At 40.0% G+C, this 18,307-nt stretch overlaps 2 protein-coding genes across 6 annotated transcripts in view; one reads left to right on the forward strand and one right to left on the reverse strand.

Annotated features, from left to right (window-relative positions):
• The first annotated feature begins 397 nt into the window (after positions 1-397).
• On the forward strand, positions 398-5,227 carry LOC131223781 (multiple organellar RNA editing factor 8, chloroplastic/mitochondrial-like). Its single transcript, XM_058219284.1, has 4 exons — positions 398-845; positions 2,910-3,007; positions 3,093-3,158; positions 3,758-5,227. The coding sequence occupies exons 1-4, from the start codon at positions 472-474 to the stop codon at positions 4,843-4,845; spliced, it is 1,626 nt and encodes a 541-aa protein (XP_058075267.1). The 5' UTR covers positions 398-471; the 3' UTR covers positions 4,846-5,227.
• Positions 5,228-8,628: 3,401 nt separating this feature from the next.
• LOC131223782 (autophagy-related protein 18c-like) overlaps positions 8,629-18,307 on the reverse strand; it is a 48,757-nt gene continuing 39,078 nt past the window's right edge. For 4 of the 5 annotated variants that reach the window (XM_058219285.1, XM_058219287.1, XM_058219286.1 and 1 more), the window contains exons 3-5: positions 13,210-13,468; positions 12,184-12,307; positions 8,629-8,911 (exon numbers count right to left, since the gene is read on the reverse strand). In XM_058219285.1, coding sequence (XP_058075268.1) covers positions 8,806-8,911; positions 12,184-12,307; positions 13,210-13,468 — 489 coding nt within the window. In that variant the 3' untranslated portion in view covers positions 8,629-8,805. The remainder of the gene's footprint in view (positions 8,912-12,183; positions 12,308-13,209; positions 13,469-18,307) is intronic. The other variant, XR_009160685.1, reaches the window with a different exon arrangement.

Here is an 18,307-nt window from a genome sequence, read left to right on the forward strand (position 1 = left end):
GGGCCACAGTGATGACTGTGACAAATCCACTCCGTCCATCAGTTTTGCAAGACCGCAGTTAGACTTGGAATCTGAAAATTTGGAAGATCCAAAGCTCACGTGGATATAACACACGAAATAGCAGCAGGGATTGAATATCCACCATTGGAAGGCTTCAACGGTGGATGTTTCCTTTCCCACTATCTCGTTTGGTGTGGAGCATCTGAGTTTTGGATACATCTGATTTTTCTTTTTTTTTTTTAGTAACATCCTATACTAATGTGATCTTGCAAAACTGATGGACGGAGTGGATTTATCACACGGTAATCTATATGGGCCCCAATACAACTTCCAAGAAGAGGTGCAGAGAGAGATTTGTGTGGCCTGGGCACAGGTAATCCGCTTCCCAAGACCCCACTCTCTTCACACTCACACACTCTTGCAGGGTTTTACAGCGCTCTCGCTCTAGGGTTTTGGCAGTGCGAAATAGAAATGGCAATGGCTTTTTTGGGTCGAAACTTAATCTCAAAGCCCACCTTCTCCCTCTCTCGCTTCTTCTCTTCCTCCTCTCTCTCCCTCTCTCGCCCTTCCCCTCTCCTTCGCCTCCGCCTCCTCGCATCCCTACCGAACATCCGCCGCTCTCCAGCTCCTGCCGCCGGAATCCGATGCTTCTCGACGCGCCCGACGACATCTTCGTTGAACGACCCGTCTCCGAACTGGAGCAACCGTCCACCGAAGGAGACCATCCTACTGGAGGGCTGCGATTTCGAGCACTGGCTCATCGTGATGGAACCGCCCGAGGGGAATCCCACAAGGGATGAGATCATCGATAGCTACATTAAGACGCTCGCCCAGGTCGTCGGAAGGTTAGGGTTTCCGTTCTCCTCGTCCTTTTCTTTTATTTCCCTTTTTGGGTCATTATTAGCTTTGATTGATGATTTTAGGGTTTTGGATTTTCGTTTTTTTCCCCTTCAAGAATTAGGGCATGTTTGTTGCCACTTCAAAATGAGTTCATCTCAATTTAGTTTATATTAATTCTGTATTGTTAGTTGGGTTTTGCTAGAATTCATCATGACATATTGCAATACAATACGTATCAGGGCTTTAGCTTTCAAATGTGGGTTTTCTTCCATTGATCCGAACCGATTTTATGATGCGTCTCACACGTTGTCTGGTGGATAGCTGTTAATAAAATCTTCTAAGTTGGATCATTTGACTCCTTAGGTTGAACATGGACAGCGGTCATAGCCTTTGTATAATCAAATTCTTTAAATATTCAATCTCATAGTCTGTTTAGATGCCTGTAAAATCCTCAGTTGTAAAGGGTTTACAGGTAAACACTAAACATATAGGCATTCGGATGGCAAAAATTGCCTGTAAAGTGTTTACAAGTCAATAAACACACTTCACAAGTTAAACACTAACTTTTTCTTCTTCTTCTTTTTTTTTTTTCCTGGTAAAAAGTTAGGATGCCCATAAAGTTTTAAGTTGTGAACACTTTACACCTGAAAGACTTTTAGGTGTAAAATGCTGGGTGCTGACATGCTATTCTGTTTGACTTTTAAGTGGTAATTTGTTTACATGTAAACGGTATGTTTGGCTAATTTGTATAGTGTTTACAATGTATAAAGTAGATATCCACGCCAGCTAGAGCTTGGGGTCGTAAATCCTTCTAAATATGCAAAACACATAAAAAGGGCTTTTTTGCAGCCCTAGGAAAGCATCAAAGTACACACATGGCAGACATATTGGATTTCTTGCACCCACCCCAGTGGGCCCCACACACAATCTGGGTGGTTCTTAATGGCAGGCAGTGTTGTCATGTGCAATCGAAAAAAAGAAGTTGTATGTTTGTGTTAGAAGCTGAAGCAAAAGAAGGGGGGAAAACAATAATTATGCTCTGTTGATTTCCATAAGAACTATTGAAACATAAATTCCAATTTTGAGTTCTTGCTTAGGTAGTGAGCAGAAATCTCATGTTCCTTTCACAATACTCACCTAGCTTCTTATGCCAAGAATGCAAATTATTAAGAAGTGTAATGATTTCTTAGTGGAAGCTATCCTTTTTCTTTGCTATACAAACAACACAAATCATCATTACATCAAACAAAAACCCTTTTCCTTTTCCACTCTTTGGCATGGAATCCATAGTTTCCAAACATGGCCTCAGGTTTTTTACTGGTAAGCAGGAATTGGTTTGGATTTTGTCTTTGGATGCTCTTATCTTTATTTTTCTTCTTCACTTTTGCAATTGGGAGCAATTGGGACTTTTTGTCTGACATGAATTGATTGGGCATTTTCCAAGGAAAAGAATATTCCAAATCTGAGAAAAGATCTGGAAGAAATCCTGTTGTGCAATCTGTGATGGCTTCTTCTTGTGACGTTTCTGACCATTTTTAGAACACATGTGTTTACATCTTAGCCATATTATTGCCTTCGAAGTTTGTTGAGGCGAATTTGGGGGTCATTTTAACATGGACATTGAGTTGTTCATAGTGATAGCGTAGGATTCAAGGAGTGTTTGGTTGCACCAAATGTAATCAAATTTTATGATATTTTGCACCATAGTAATTGATTGATCATGAAATTTCATGATATTTGGTGCAACCACCATTAGATATTAATTTCAATCATGCTGTTGTGAGGTGAATCTGCTGCTGACCAGCTAGCAGAAAAGGGAGCAAGGAGACCTTTACATTTGTTTTGTATTGAGCCATCAAATCTCCTCAACTGCATATGTTCCCTTTCTCTTCTATTTATGAGATATAAAAAAGCAAACAAGAGAGAAATGCACCATGACGCCGGCCAAGTTTTGAATGTTTCTGTTATTCATAAAATCATTGCTATATAGTCTGCTATTTCATTGTTCTTGTGGTTTTTCCTTTTTCTGTTCATTAACCTTCTTCCATTTTTCCCTTTTTGTTTTACAGCGAAGAAGAAGCAAAGAAGTCAATTTACTCGGTATCAACTAGGCACTACTATGCTTTTGGATGCATTGTGTCGGAGGAACTTTCTTACAAGATAAAGCGTATGCCCATACTTGATTCCCTTATCATTGTTTTTCTGTTTAGATTTGAGAATGCAATTTGTATTTATATCGATTTTAAATGCAGCTTTGCCAAGAGTTAGGTGGGTTCTTCCTGATTCTTACTTGGATGTCAAGAATAAAGATTATGGAGGTAATAATAGAAACTGTTGATTTTAGAAGTTAATCTCCTTTGACTGAGGTCAGTTTGGATGCTTATCACGGCGCATCCAAGGTTTTGAAGTATCATACGAAACTGCATATTTATCTGTATCACCCATGAATGATCACTTGAAACAGCCCAATACATGGGAGATAAGGGGCTGTAATGGTGGTGAACAATATGACACCCAGCACACTGATTTAAAACCTTGGGTGCATCATCTTGCTTCTACATAATGTATACATTCAAATTGAGTGGAAGGGAAACATATTTTATTTTTATTCTTTCAACACATTATGTATGAATTATCTAACTATATACACTGTAGTTAGTTTGAAATACATTCAAATCTATCCATAACTGCTTAATGGGGAAAGAAAAAGATTGGTTACATTAGTTTGAAATGTTTGAGCTGTTGGAAAACAGAAGGGGTGTTCTGATCTCATTGTCCAACCAGGCTCCATATTGATTCCTTGGTTTCATTCCTGTGGCCCACCATACCTAGCTGTTTTTATAGCAAGCTCTCTCTCTCTCTCTCTCTCTCTGCATGTGTTGATGTGTTATTCTATTGTATGGTTGTGGTTTGGCAGGGGAACCTTTCATAGATGGGAAAGCTGTTCCATATGATCCTAAATACCATGAAGAATGGGTTCGAAACAATCAACGTGCAAATGAGAGGTCCAGGCGCAATGATAGGCCTCGCAATTTTGATCGATCTAGGAACTTTGAACGAAGAAGAGAAAATATGCAGAACCGTGACTTCCAAAGCAGAGATGTGCCTCCAATGCCTAACCGGGATTTCCAAAATGTGCAGACTTCAATGCCTTCCACATACAATGCTGATGCAGGGGGCATGCCTAATAGAGATGCTGGCCCTAGTGGAGGGTACTCAAACATGCCCAACAGTGGTGGACAGAGCGGTGGGGGATACTCAAACATGCCTAACAGTGGTGGGCCAAGCGGAGGAGGATACTCAAACATGCCTGGTAGTGGTGGGCCTAGTGGGGGATACTCGAACATGCCAGGTAGAGCTGGGCCGAGTGTGGGATCCTCAAACATGCCAGTGGGATCCTCAAACATGCCAGGTAATGGTGGGCTGAGTGGAGGATACTCAAACACGCCCAACAGTGGTGGGCCGAGTGGGGGATATTCAAACATGCCCAACACCGGTGGGCTGAGTGGAGGATACTCAAACACGCCCAACAGTGGTGGGCCAAGTGGGGGATATTCAAACATGCCCAACACCGGTGGGCCAAGCGGAGGCTATTCAAACATGCCCAGCAGTGGTGGGCCAAATGGAGGCTATTCAAACATGCCCAACAGCAGTGGGCCAACTGGAGGCTATTCAAACATGCCTAGCAGTGGTGGCCCAAGCGGAGGCTATTCAAACATGCCCAGCAGTGGTGGGCCAAATGGAGGCTATTCAAACATGCCCAACAGCAGTGGGCCAACCGGAGGCTATTCAAACATGCCTAGCAGCGGTGGCCCAAGCGGAGGCTATTCAAACTTGCCTAACAGCAGCCCAGGGCATATGCCTAACAGAGATTTTCAGCAAGGCAGGGAGATGCCGAGCAGAGATTACCAGAATAGCTACACGCCACCTAGCGGCAATGCGTACCAGGGAAGGGATATTCCAGACAGAGATTTGCCCCCAATGCCAAACAGAGACTATCAGTAGGTCTGATATGTGGGGAGCTTGTCAAGTGCATTGCTGATCAAAGGAAGCCATACGCCACAATTTTGAAATCTATGGAGCTTGATCTACTTAAATGTGGTTATGTGGATTTTAGGTGTTGAGGAAACTCATTTTGGGGTATGATGATGTATGGACATCCAATACAATTTAGAAGGGTCTGCTTTTTCCACCGGTTCACTTATAGATTAGCAATTTATTTCGTGTTATAATAGCTTCTATATTTGAATTCTGGCATAGTCATAAGAAGTTTTGTCACAAGCTTTCTCGTTCCTTGATTTTGGCTTGAATATATGTAGTGCAAGGGACCTATTTCGTATGACATTGATCTGTTTAAATACCTAGAAATTTCAGTGGATGGTGCTCCCATGATTTAGTAATTCCTAATTTTCAATTAGCTTGGTATGATGCATGAAGGTCGTCATTTTTATCATCGAAAGAAAGGAAAGGGATGAGGGCCATAAAAGTGCACTTTTGCCAAGGGCCTGTATCTGCAAATGCTTTACAATGTTAAATATTCTGGAATTCATCCATTTGCATGTGAATTTTTATTACCATGTTAAGTGTTTTACCATGTATGTTTTCTATTTTGAATGCATTTTTCCAGGTAAAAGTCATTTTCCTACCTAATATTTTACCAGAACATCTTTGTGTATGGATGGAAGGTCGGATCATCCCATAACTCAGAATACAGTTGATATTTGGGACATCCCATAACCCAGAGGGGACCCACCAAATGCATGGTGTGGGTGTACAAAACACATCGTGATGGGTCCACCGAGCTGGACCTACTGCTAAGTATTTTCTTTTATTTTATTCCGTAGGCTTTGGCGAGAATAAAGATATTCAAATCAGTTGCATTATCCAGCATTCAGAGGGGACGACACATTATTAAATAACTGAAATGATAAACTAAAGAGTTTCTCCAAACTATAAATTTACGGTTGGTCTTCTATAGTAATTTTTTGTTTTTTAAAAATGATAATTTATTGAGCAAGATAACATCATTGTTGAATTACGATTATAAACAAAATTGATAGATGAAGACTCTTTAAGCTATTCTTCCAACTCTTCTTCTGATAAATTATTTGGAAGATCATAGTCACTTGGTAGATTCTTGGGGTGAGAGCATTAGCATTTAATAGTTTTCTACCGAGTCCTGATGGAAAGATTAACTAGTCTGTTAACTAGTTGTTCGGCTGATTCGTTGTCTACAATTATTATGTGTTGCACTAAGTTTATATGTGTGTGTGTTTGTGAGAGATTTTTCTAAACGATCCCACATTTGTGGTGATGTTAGCAAGGCTCCGTAACCTTTTGAATACCACGTGAGATATGCAATCATGTGAGGATGGTACACTCAATACTACTGTTGGGGAGCAAGCCATGGTACAAGAATCATGCCAATTGGATGATCCTAACCCTTAGAACGGAGCCTATTTTGTTAGAACCGTCCATTATTTAAGAGCCATAGACGAACCAAAATCACAAGCAATACAAAATGGGATCTATCAAATAAATGTTTCAAATGATGATTGGATCTATTTTGTTTCTCCCCTCAATCTTGACAGCCCATTTTCCATGCTATTGGTCGTGATTTTTGCACCATGACTTCTCCCTTGTTGCATGAAAGTGTGGACGGTTCAGATTGATATTAGGCATCCCACATATCAATTAAAAGCTTTGGGGGACATTACTAACATGTCTATGAAGGCAGGGACGTTAACAAACCATGCTCCAGTGCTCCAAGAGCACTCCTAGTTGCATTGAGACACTTAAACAGTCCCATTGATTGATCTAGACTGTCCATCAGGTCTAACACACATTTTATGGGCTACCATTAAAATATCACTGATCTGATGATCTTAACGGTATGATCAATGGCCTCTAATACAGTCAGTCATCATCATTTGTACGAAATAGATCTAACCAACAATTCGATCCATCTATTGGAAACGTCTCATCATCATGGATTGCTTATTATTCTAAAGTATGTGGGACTGGTCCATTCAACACCTTGTATGAAAAGAATGATAGTCGGGACTGATGAGCATAGCTTTCCAATTTTTACATAATGGTGGTCTTCATCATGTCTGTGATCTACTAAACACTTGCGAGGTTGGTATACATGCTGTGTGCAGAGAAGAATTAGAATGAATGGCGCCAAATTCATCCAGAGATGCAATACAAATGCTTTGCAATGTTATATGGATGATGAGCATTCCACTGGGAATTGTCAAAAAGATGCAAAGTTCATAAACATAAACATGGGAACAAATTCAGAGAGATCACGTTGCATGATGCACTCGTCCCTAATCCTCCTTAGCATGATACTTATTATGTAGTTGCACATTTCCATTATGTTCTTTCTACGGGAGCCAGCCAGCCGTTCTTTCTTTATTTGCAGGATTTTATTATTGGGTGGGTAAAATCTTTAGTTGGACATAACCTGAAACTCTAGCCCAAATCCACTTTTGGATTTATTCTTTCAGGGTTCCTATACATTTCAAATCCATTTTTGAATTACTTCTCTTTCGCACATACCCATACCTTTCAAGAGAGTAATTCTGAAAACCAATAACATCCATGGTTGCAACAAGTCATTCTTTGTCCGAAGAAATTTTAAAGAGACCCGTGCACGAACAGAACATCCCTCAAGGATGGAGCAAGGTGAAAAAGGCGGCAAAGATATATAGCGGTGTTTGAGACCCTCCTTGTAGGGGTTATCCATCTGAAACTGAGACAGTTGAATTGCTACAGCTCCTTCCTCGATCGTTGCCAAGGGATTTGGTTGTCTCCGGGTGTGAATAATTTCGCTGGTTTGGCTGAAAGAATGATTTGAGTAGATTTTCTATGATATCTTCTACAGTACTCAACCGAGGTAAGGTGCTGCCATGCAGGTCCAATTTAGTCCTATGGTAGCAGCTTTCACGTGGCTTGTTGGAAGGAAAACAGTGCTCACCATCGGGTTATAGTGCTTAATGTCTCCAGTGCAAGCGTAGAATCAATAGATAACCTTTTTACCCACCTTTACTAGAGTGTGGGAGGCCATCTTAGACTTTTCTAAAATTCCTTGGGTGACACCTGGTTCCGTGTAAGGGATGGGATGTTCCCTGCTTTGGCTTAGAAGATGACCATAGGAGGAAAGAGAAGTTGAGATGGAGGTTGGCGTTGCTCGCTTGTTGGCCTTTGGACTCTTTGGGCTGAGAGGAACCATCGATATTTTATACACATTGTGGGCATTGTACCGTAAAGGCCATTACATAAAAGGTACACGTTATGGGGTCGTAAAAGCCTTAGTGGTCATTACGGATAAAAAATGATCAGTAAAAGCCATTACAGCCTCCCTAACGGCCCATTATGCTCCACATAAAGGCCATTATGGGCCAATACAGGTTTTTTGGATTTTTTGTCAAAAAAAAAAAAAAAAAAGGAAAAACCATAACAGCCCGTTTTAGCCCCGGTAACAGCTGTTACACCTGGTATCATTAAAGGTAACAGTGGTGGTCATTACAGTCACCATTACCATTATGGAATACCTTGGATGTGGATCCCTTCTGGTAGTTCTCTATGGGGCCTTGATGCACGTCTGGGAGTGGGTTCCTGATTTAGGTGCTCTTAGCCGCCTGTATTCTTTGATCCTTTGGGTCTCTTAATAAAATTCTTTTAATTCTCTAAAATTATCACGAGATTTTCAAAATCTCAGCAATACTCGCCACACTGACACTGCCATGGATGGATCACAGCACAGAACGCACACCAGCCAAAGGATCCAAACCATGCAGTGACAGACATTAGATGAACAACAGAGCCAAGGAGATGGATCACAGTTATTCGGTCATACAGAGTTACAAGAAGAAAAAAAGAGAGATATGTGCAAATATACAGGGACATTATTCAGTTCCGTATATACATGGATAAAAGCATCTGGATACTCTGCAAATTTTAGGTTGGGCCAGGCCTCAGGCGGTTATCGGTTTTAAGAAACCGGACATATTCCTGTTGTGTCATCTCCCCTCCACTTATAGGATCGAAGCTGCACCTATAGAAACTGAAAATAAAACGGGAAATGAAGAATAAAAACAGAGAAGCAGTATGCTGTTTAGATATATGAAATGAGAGCTCTGGTCTCCTGCAAGTAGGATCAGAATCCTACCAACAGGCACGTGTGCAGTATGCTGGCCATTCATCCGGTGGACCAAAATTTTATGAAAGAATGGACTGTAACAGTGACCAACGGTTCACATTCAGGAGGGACGTGTGGACCCTACCTGCACAGACCAGCCTGATTTGGACCAGACAAATAAATGGTCAGACGCTGCCTGAGAAGTGGCTCACCATCCTGGGGCATAATCCTACTTGGTGGGTAATCTCATTTCTCATTATAATATGAAGTTTAAAATACTATTAGATGCCATAAAAGCAATAATAATAGGAAAATAGAAAAGGAATTAATGGTGAATTCTTCCTAAGAAGATTTGACTGCCGTGACCCATTAACTGTAAACAAGGGGGCTGCATTTTGGCATTACAGATTGTTCATCTGATGAGCCACATCATACCCAGTTCTCTTTTTTGACATGTAGACTGGGCTGAAACCTGTGACCTCAATGTTGAAAGATACTCTTGCCAAACCCACTCTTAATTACGTGGTTGAACTCTGATTTTGAAGAAAATCAACATGTTGTTCATTAACTTAGCTCCATTAGCAATGGGCCCACAATTTAAACAGTCTGGACGTATATGTATGCTTCGTGGTGGGTGGGTTGACAGTGTCTAATAAGCAGTGGCAAGCTCACACCATAGACTCATTAAGTAATGGCTAGAACTTCAGATGGGAAGCTGAGAAACAAGGACGCCAGGCCTTGGAGAAGCATTGGATATTTATTTATAAAACAGTCTGGGGTGATTGTCCGCACTGATCTACGCCCTTAATGCTGCCTATGATTTGAATGGTCTTGATCATGTATATGCTTATGGTGAATGGGTTGCCAGTCTAATCAATGGTGAAAAACTCACATCATAGTTAGCCTCATAAAGAAATTGGTGGCAACCAGTGTTTTAAACCCAGACTGTACGCAATGGTTGGACTGCTTATCTTTTTTTGGAAAGAAACTGTTTGAACCGGGATGTCTAGACAGAATTTTACTCGGTTGGACGAGCCTCGTTCAAATGTTTAAGGGTAAAATTTAAAATGAGTCGTGTGGGGTTTGAACCACAACCAACCCCATATAAACCAAAAACTACCAACCATGCTATAGGTGCATAGCTGATACATTCTGATCATTTTATGCACTTGTACAAGTCAAGGGTCAGAGCGATCAGACTGCCAGTTTTATATACTTATAAATGGACTGGTCAGACTGCCGGTTGTGTCAGTTTGGACCAAACTACTGATAGAAACAGGTCAAAGTCCGATCCAGGTTTTAAAACAGTGGTCACAATTTTTTCTTCTTTTCTTTTTCTTTCTTGGAGGTCCACAAGGCATGGTTGCAAGTACAGCCTGGAAGATTGAAAAATGAGAACCTCCGGCTGTAGAGAAGAATTAGAGAGTTAATTTGAACCACAAAGTATCATTTGAAAATTTTAAGCATTCTGGGTTTATGGTCTGGAGTGGGTTTTAAAATGTACGTGACAACTACAGCTGGAAAATAGAAAATGAGACCCTCAGCCTTAGAGAAGAATGCAGAATTAATATAGATAACGAAGTATCTGCTGCTTGCATTTGAAATTTTTTAATGGTCTAGGTTTACAGTTTGGATTGATGAACCTCCATAGGACCCACAATTTGAATGGCCTACATTGACATACATGTATGTCATGTATGGTAGATGGGTTGAACCAATCAATAAATGGTAATGATATCAGAACTTACCAAACCTCACAAGATGCAGCAAGAACTTTTGGGAAGATCAGAAAAGAGGGTGCCTGGCCTAAAAGACCTACAAAACTAAGGCAGAAAATAGTATCTGCCACTTACACCTTAACAGTCTAGATTTATGGTTCAGTGTGATGTCAATCCACAATTGGGCCTGTGATTTGAGTGGTCTGGATCAGTGTTCGAAATATCAGTATCGCATTACGTATCGCATCCTTGGGATACAGATACATATCAGTTATCGCACGGGATATATCGTTTGTATTGTCTAATTTATCTCACTTTTTGGGAAACATTGGGAAAATGGTAGAATTTTTCAATGGAACTTCAGGGATTGTTAAAAAAGACCTTAATACACACTTTTAAATCATAACATCTCAAAAAAGAAGTGCACATAATAGGTTTCCTTTGTATAGGTCCTATGCGATGCGTTGTCTAATTGAACTAATGCAACTATATTCAAATTGAATGCATAACATTTAGAGTGTATGTAATTATTTCATCAAATACTCCTAAATACTTCGAAATTAGTCTAAATTGACAACTGGCTGAAGGGAAATTTCGAAAAAAAAAAATTAATATTTTAATAAATTTTAATTAAAAATTTATTTTTATTTTTCGAAACTGACAAGGACTTAACAAATTAGTAGACCAGCCCTCATACATGCTTGATTTCATGTTTAGAGTGCAACATTGCAAGCAATTTGGGAGAAATTGGGGAAATTTTGAATTTTTCCTAATCTTCCCCAAATTATACCACCTACACTCAAATTTCAAAATACGAGTGTTATGTGATGATCATTTCATCAAATACTCCTAAGTATTTTGAAATTAGTCTCAATTGATAGCTGGTTTAAGGAAAATTTCGGAAAAAAAACACGGACAACATAAAGAACCAATGGATATCGAAATCGAAGCTCCAACTCGATTTTTCATGCAAAACATAAAGAATCAATGGATTTATAACTATTTGACACTGACTTAACATAATTTCAATAAAAAAGGGATCGGAAATTGAAAATGCTCACCGGATCGAACCATTTGACACTGACTTAACATAATTTCAACAAAAAAAAATGGATTGGAAATTGAAAATGCTCACCGGATCGAACATGTGGGATATATCAACACTACTCATATCGCACAGGTGGGATACAATATCGTGGGATATATCGGCTGATATTTAAAACATTGGTCTGGATTGACATCCATATATGCCACATTTACAGTGGATCCGTTGCTACTGTTTGATAACAGTGACCCACACAATGATCAGCACCACATGTGAGAACTTGGATTCAAAAATCGAAAGCCAGGCCTTAGATGAGTCAAAAGACTACATAACTAACATAGAGAGCAAAATGCATGTGCTAATCTAAATGATCTATCATGGAAAGGAATAGGGAAAAAGAAAGGGAAAAAAATTAAGAGCAAAAGAACATGTACCTTCCATCCATGCCGACGATTATGACAGTGTTCTGTGATCCAAATGCAGTGATAAATCGACTGTCTTCAGGTAAGCGGAACTGAGCAAATGACCATTCAGAACTAAAATATTTTGGCAACACCCCTAGCAATGTTTAAAAACATGGGTAAGATGAAATCCTGTGAAGAAGTTATGTCACACTTCCTCAGCTTTTAAAGAATAAATATCTGAACCTCAGCCCAATGATACGTATACTCTCCTCATGAATATTCGAATCCATACAAGTTGGGCCCATGGCTTGGCGATCAGGGCATTGATCTGACAAGACCCACTATGGACAGACCATGCCCCAAAAATCTCCATAATGGTAACCCTTCCATCAGTTGTGTGAAAATTGATGGTTAAGAAATGGTCTGCAAAGGTCCACACTGAATGTTAGAAAGACAACATTGGATGTCGATGGTGAGAATCCTCCAGTCTGGCAGATCTTTGGGGCATTGTACATCCAAGATGGGTACCATCAGATCAACAGTCCAGATCACCAACTACGGACTCAGTTGCATGGAATCAGAGGCAATGCGACTACATGCCACTGCATATCTCAAACATAGGATTACATTATTCCAAAAACAATTTTGGGTTTTCAAATGATGAGACCAAAGAATTCACTGCCCACAGAATTTTGCAGATTCAGAGACCCAGACTAAGGCTTAAAACTTGAAACTGAGGTGAGACTTGATGGAAGCCCGAGTTCAAGATGAGAGTCAAGACTGGGTTGAGAATTCAAGCAGTTGAGTACTCAGCTTGAATTTTTTTTTCAGTTTTAAAAACTTACGCTTTAGCCTAATTTTTCAAGTTCGTTGAGCACTTGATTGAGATTCCCAAGCAGTCAATCCAGCATTTTGGAAACTCAATCTAGTTCCTCCAGTTGTATGAAACCTATGGTGCCCCTTAACCACAGTATTGTGTCTCTTGATCAAATCAAGATCTGGTTAAGTTTTTCAATTCTGTACAAGTAATAAAAAATGACAACAATGTCCTCTCACCTTTCATAAATGATAATGAAGAGCTTTGATTGGCACCCGTGTTTGCAGATATGAGGGCATCAAGAAAATTCGACGAGTTCTGATAGACCATTGCTGGTCCTTGATCATTGGTAGGATGGTTTGATGAGTCCTCCCCCACCACTCGAACTCGGAGACTAAATATATGAAGAGTACCTTTGTCGCTAGACACTGCCAGCCACTGAACAGTCGGCGACAGAGCAATGCTATAAATTTCCGCTCTGTCTACTCCCCTACGGACCTGCACAGGCATCAATATCAGTTATCTACACGAGAACAGAACCACAGCTAGATAAGCAATCATAGAAATCAATGTTCAAATAGCCCTGCTACGGCTACTTGCACAAGTACGAATCTGAATCCTACTTATGCTAGCCAGACGTGCCAATGTGGATGAGAATTCTAGGCCTTCATCAGATGGGCCCACTGTGTATGTGTTGTTACCCTAAAACAAGGCCAGTCCTCTCATCAGGGGCCACAAGCGTTCATCAGATGTGGACCATCAGTCTTTTGTCCCTATTTGCATGTGTGGCCACCTTATGACTGCACCAGCCCGATTTTCGGGCCATAGAACATACACAGTGGGCCCAACTTGACGAATGACCTGGATCTCACTCAGGTGTGCTGCATCGAGACCACTGAATGAAAAATCACGAGGGTCCCATATCTGGCCCAACAAAAAATAGGGCCAAAAATAGGGCCAAAGGGGACATCTGATTGAACTATTTAGTCCACATGACCAATTGAGTACCAAGACAGGGAACCAATTGGTCTGTGGGGCCCTAATGCAAGGGTGTTTTCACAATGGGCTCGAATGGGGTGGCCTGTGGGATGTAGGGGCATACACGGGGTGGGTGGCCCATGTGAGGCGGGTGGCTCGTGTGAGGCGGGCCCCATCCGTGTGAAGTAGGTGGCTTGTGTGAAGCGGAACCCATGTGAAGTGGGGCCCATGAGGGGGGTTCGGCCGAAGTCCTAACCCATGCGATGTGGGGCCTGGGCTATGAGATAAAGGGGTTAATTCGCCATGCTCTATCAGTTCGAGCTTTTAGAGTAAGCGGTTAATTGTCTTGCATCAAAGTGGTATCAGAGCAGGAGGTCTCGTGTTCGAGACTCCTTATCGAGGGTGATTAATGCAGGGGCGACCCGTGGGAAGTGGGTGGCCAATGTGAAGTGGGGCCCATGAGGGGGTTTCAGTTGAGGTCCTAACCCATGCGATGTGGGGCCTGGGCTATGAGATAAATGGGTTAATTTGCCATGCTCTATCAGTTCGAGCTTTTAGAGCAAGCGGTTAATTGTCTTGCATCAAAGTGGTATCAGAGCGGGAGGTCTCGTGTTCGAGACTCCTTACCGAGGGTGATTAATGCAGGGGCAGCCCGTGTGAAGTGGGTGGCTCATGTGAAGTGGGGCCCATGAGGGGGTTTCGGCTGAGGTCCTAACCCATGCGATGTGGGGCCTGGGCTATGAGATAAATGGGTTAATTCGCCATGCTCTATCAGTTCGAGCTTTTAGAGCAAGCGGTTAATTGTCCTGCATCAGGCCCAGAGGACTAATCAGTTGGTTATAGTGGACCGATTGGTCAGGCAGCCTACAAGACCAATTAGATGGTTATTTAGTCTTTCATCCTACTATGGTCATACAGTAAGAAAGTTAGGATAATGGTTCCTTATTTTGTTTCAAATTATGAGTTTCCTTTTTTATTTCTTTAAAGAAACTTGTTTAGCAAGTTAAGACAATTAATGTTGTAGGCAGAAGAGGAAAAAGTATAATGAGCTTGTATGATTAGGCCTATCCGTATGAATAATTGCTTCTTATTCAAAAAACCTCTTTTCAAAGTTCATTCAAAAATGATTTTGAGAAGTGTGACTCTTCTTCTCTTCCATTAAAAGCCTGTTGAAGCTTCCTTTAATAGTTCCTTTATTTGATTTAATCGTTTGCTACTGCATGTGAGTTTCTTGGGATGAAATTCTGCAAAAGTTTCCACATTCCTGGTCGTTTTTAGTCAATTCCTTTAAATCATTTGGAGTTCAGAATCTGCCTGTGTTGCATCCAGTGTTTTAAATATCGACAATACCGGCCGATATATCCCACAATATATCATGTATCCCACTTGTGTGATGCGAAACACACAGGTAGCGCCGTCATATCCCACATGTTCGATCTGGTGAGCATTTTTAATTTCCGATCCTTTTTTTTTTGTTGAAATTATGTTAAATCAGTGTCAAATGGTTACAAATCCATTGGTTCTTCATGTTTTTCATGAAAAATCATGGAGTTGGAGCTTCGATTTCGATATCCAACTATCCATTGGTTTTTCATGTTCTCCATGTTTTTTTCAAAATTTTCCTTTTCAACCACTTGTCAATTGAGACCAATTTCCAAATATTTAGAAGTATTTGATGAAATGGTCATCACGTACACTCTAATTTCAAAATTTGAGCGTAGGTGGTCCGATTTGGGAAAATTTCCCCAATTTCTCCCCAATTGCTTGCAATGTTGCACTCCAAACATGAAATCAAGCATGTATAAGGGTTGATCTACTGATTTGTCAAGTCCATGTCAATTTTTTTTAATAATTAAATTAAAATGTATCAAAATATTAATTTTTTTTTTTTCGCAATATCCCTTCAACCTTCTATCAATTGAGACTATTTCGAAGTATTTAGGAGTGTTTGATGAAATGATCATCACATACACTCTAAAAGTTATGCATTCAATTTGAATATAATTGCATTAGTTCAATCAGACAGCGCATAGCTTAGAACCCTATACAAAGGAAACCTATCATGTGCACTTCTTTTTTGAGATGTTATGATTTAGAAGTGTGTATTAAGGTCTTTTTAACAGTCCCTGAAGTTTCATTGAAAAATTCAACCATTTTCCCAATGTTTTCCCATGTTTCCCAAAAAGTGCGATAAATTACCCGATACAAACAATATATCCCATGTGATAATACATAACATGATACCAATATTTCAAACATTAGTTGCATGAAGGTGCCATTCCTACTATCGCAAATCCAACTAACTTAAGAATCCTACCAAGCTGTGGTTTTGCAAAATATCAAGCTGACTACTTTTAGTGGAGTTTTTCAAATATTTGAAGTAATGAATGTGAAAATCCAATGTTGATCCCTAGCTGAATGTGAGTTTTTTAATATGGCGAGTGTTGTAGAAAACAAACAAAACATCTTGGGAGTTTCCAAGATTGTATTAAGAGGCAAAAATAAAATGCTCCAAGAAATGCAATTTGTTTAAGAGTTCTTTTTTTTTTTTTTGTTAGCTTGTTAGTACACCCCACTGTCAGTTCACGCTTCACTGTTAGCCACCCCCACTAGGGATCGATACCAAGACCTCAGTGTTGAAACAAGGTATCTTTCACTCAGTCTACCACTTGAGTTATGGATCCGGGTGAATTTGTTTAAGAGTTCATTATTGAAGACAATAATGAAATTATATTGTAATTTTTTTGTAGTATCTCAAGTTCCTTATCTAAAGAAATATGCGACGATGTTTTGAATTGGAAGCTATAAAAGCTTTGTTTTGCATTCCAGAATTATTAAAAGTCAGAATTATATTTACATCAAATCACATTCATCGAAAATTGAGTGCTACTATTGATGGCCAATGTTCAAGAACTTGCTAACTGAAACAAAACTTGGCAAATCAACTTCACTTGACCAGCCTTGAAGCTATGAATAATAAAATACTCAATGTTAATGGTTGGGTATGGGCCTATGGCCCTCTTGGTTTTGGTTATGGCCTTACGGCCCACAAGTTTCTTGGTTTTGGTCAGACACCTCGATAGATAATGAAGGGTTGTTGATTTTTCATAAGGTGATGTGATGAGGACATCCGAGCACCATACCAAAGGAGGAGAGCTAAGCCAGCCTCCTCATGGCTAGACGACCATTACATGGGGCCCACTTGACCCAATTTACATTCCTAGCCACGTTGAAGACCCCACGTGCATATTCATGCATCTTTGAAAACCCCACACTGGGAAGATGCACATGGGCTGCATATAAGAGCTTGATGGACACATCGGACCGTTGGATTGGGTGGACACGATGATCAAACCATTGGATCATCATCATAGGACATCTTGATCATAGAACCCCATGGGCCACAAAATAGTTTAGTTGTTTAGATTGTTTACATGTTTTGTTATTTTTGGTATACCTTATATTTTTGTTGAGATTAGGGAGTTATGAACAACTTATAATTTATTAAACGTCTTTATGTTGAGAATCTTATCTGAGAGCGTCTTTTTGTAAAAGATCTTTTCTGATACTATAAAAGAGAAAAATTGGTGTGTGAAGCCCTAATGCCATTATTTTGAATATATATATATATATATATATATATATATATATATATATATATATAACTCTGTGTTTTCTCTTCTTCATGTGATTTGAAGAATACTCCATGTGATTTGGAGCTTGGGTATTGTGTGATTCCATTCCTCATTCAACGGAGGTGTAAACTTCCATCTATCATCTTCCTACCATGTTCCTTTCTATCCAAAAGAGGTATTTTCCCCAAAACTTCATCTCTCTTCTTCCTTTCCTATCCAAGACCATCAAAATCATCTTTTTCTTCAACTTTTCATCATCCAACTTCAACCCCAACCGAAATCAACTATTAAGGACCCAAAAACCCTAGCCAAAGACCCACAAGTGCGAGCCCCAAAGATGACCGTATGGACAACCACTCAATGCTTTGATTTCCCCTTGATTTCTCCATAAAAACCCCTTAATTCTCCATTCATAACCCTACCCTAAACCCTAGATCCCCAATTTAATATTTTCCTCAATTTCTAAAAACCCTAATTCTAATATCCCTAATTCCATGAACCTTAATTTTCCAAATTTCAGATTTTCCCCTTCCTAACCCTAATCACAATACCTACAAATTTGTCCCTTGAGTGTGGAAGGTGTCTATGCTAAATTGAAAGCTCCATCCTTTCATCGAGCCTACTTTTAATTGATTTATGTGATTTATTAGCATGCAAGCATATGATTTAGGTTAAATCATATTTTATTTCCTATTGTTTATTCTTAATTACTTGATGGGTTAAC

This window comes from Magnolia sinica, chromosome 13 (genome assembly GCF_029962835.1).
Source record: "Magnolia sinica isolate HGM2019 chromosome 13, MsV1, whole genome shotgun sequence".
In the NCBI taxonomy this organism is placed as follows: domain Eukaryota; kingdom Viridiplantae; phylum Streptophyta; class Magnoliopsida; order Magnoliales; family Magnoliaceae; genus Magnolia; species Magnolia sinica.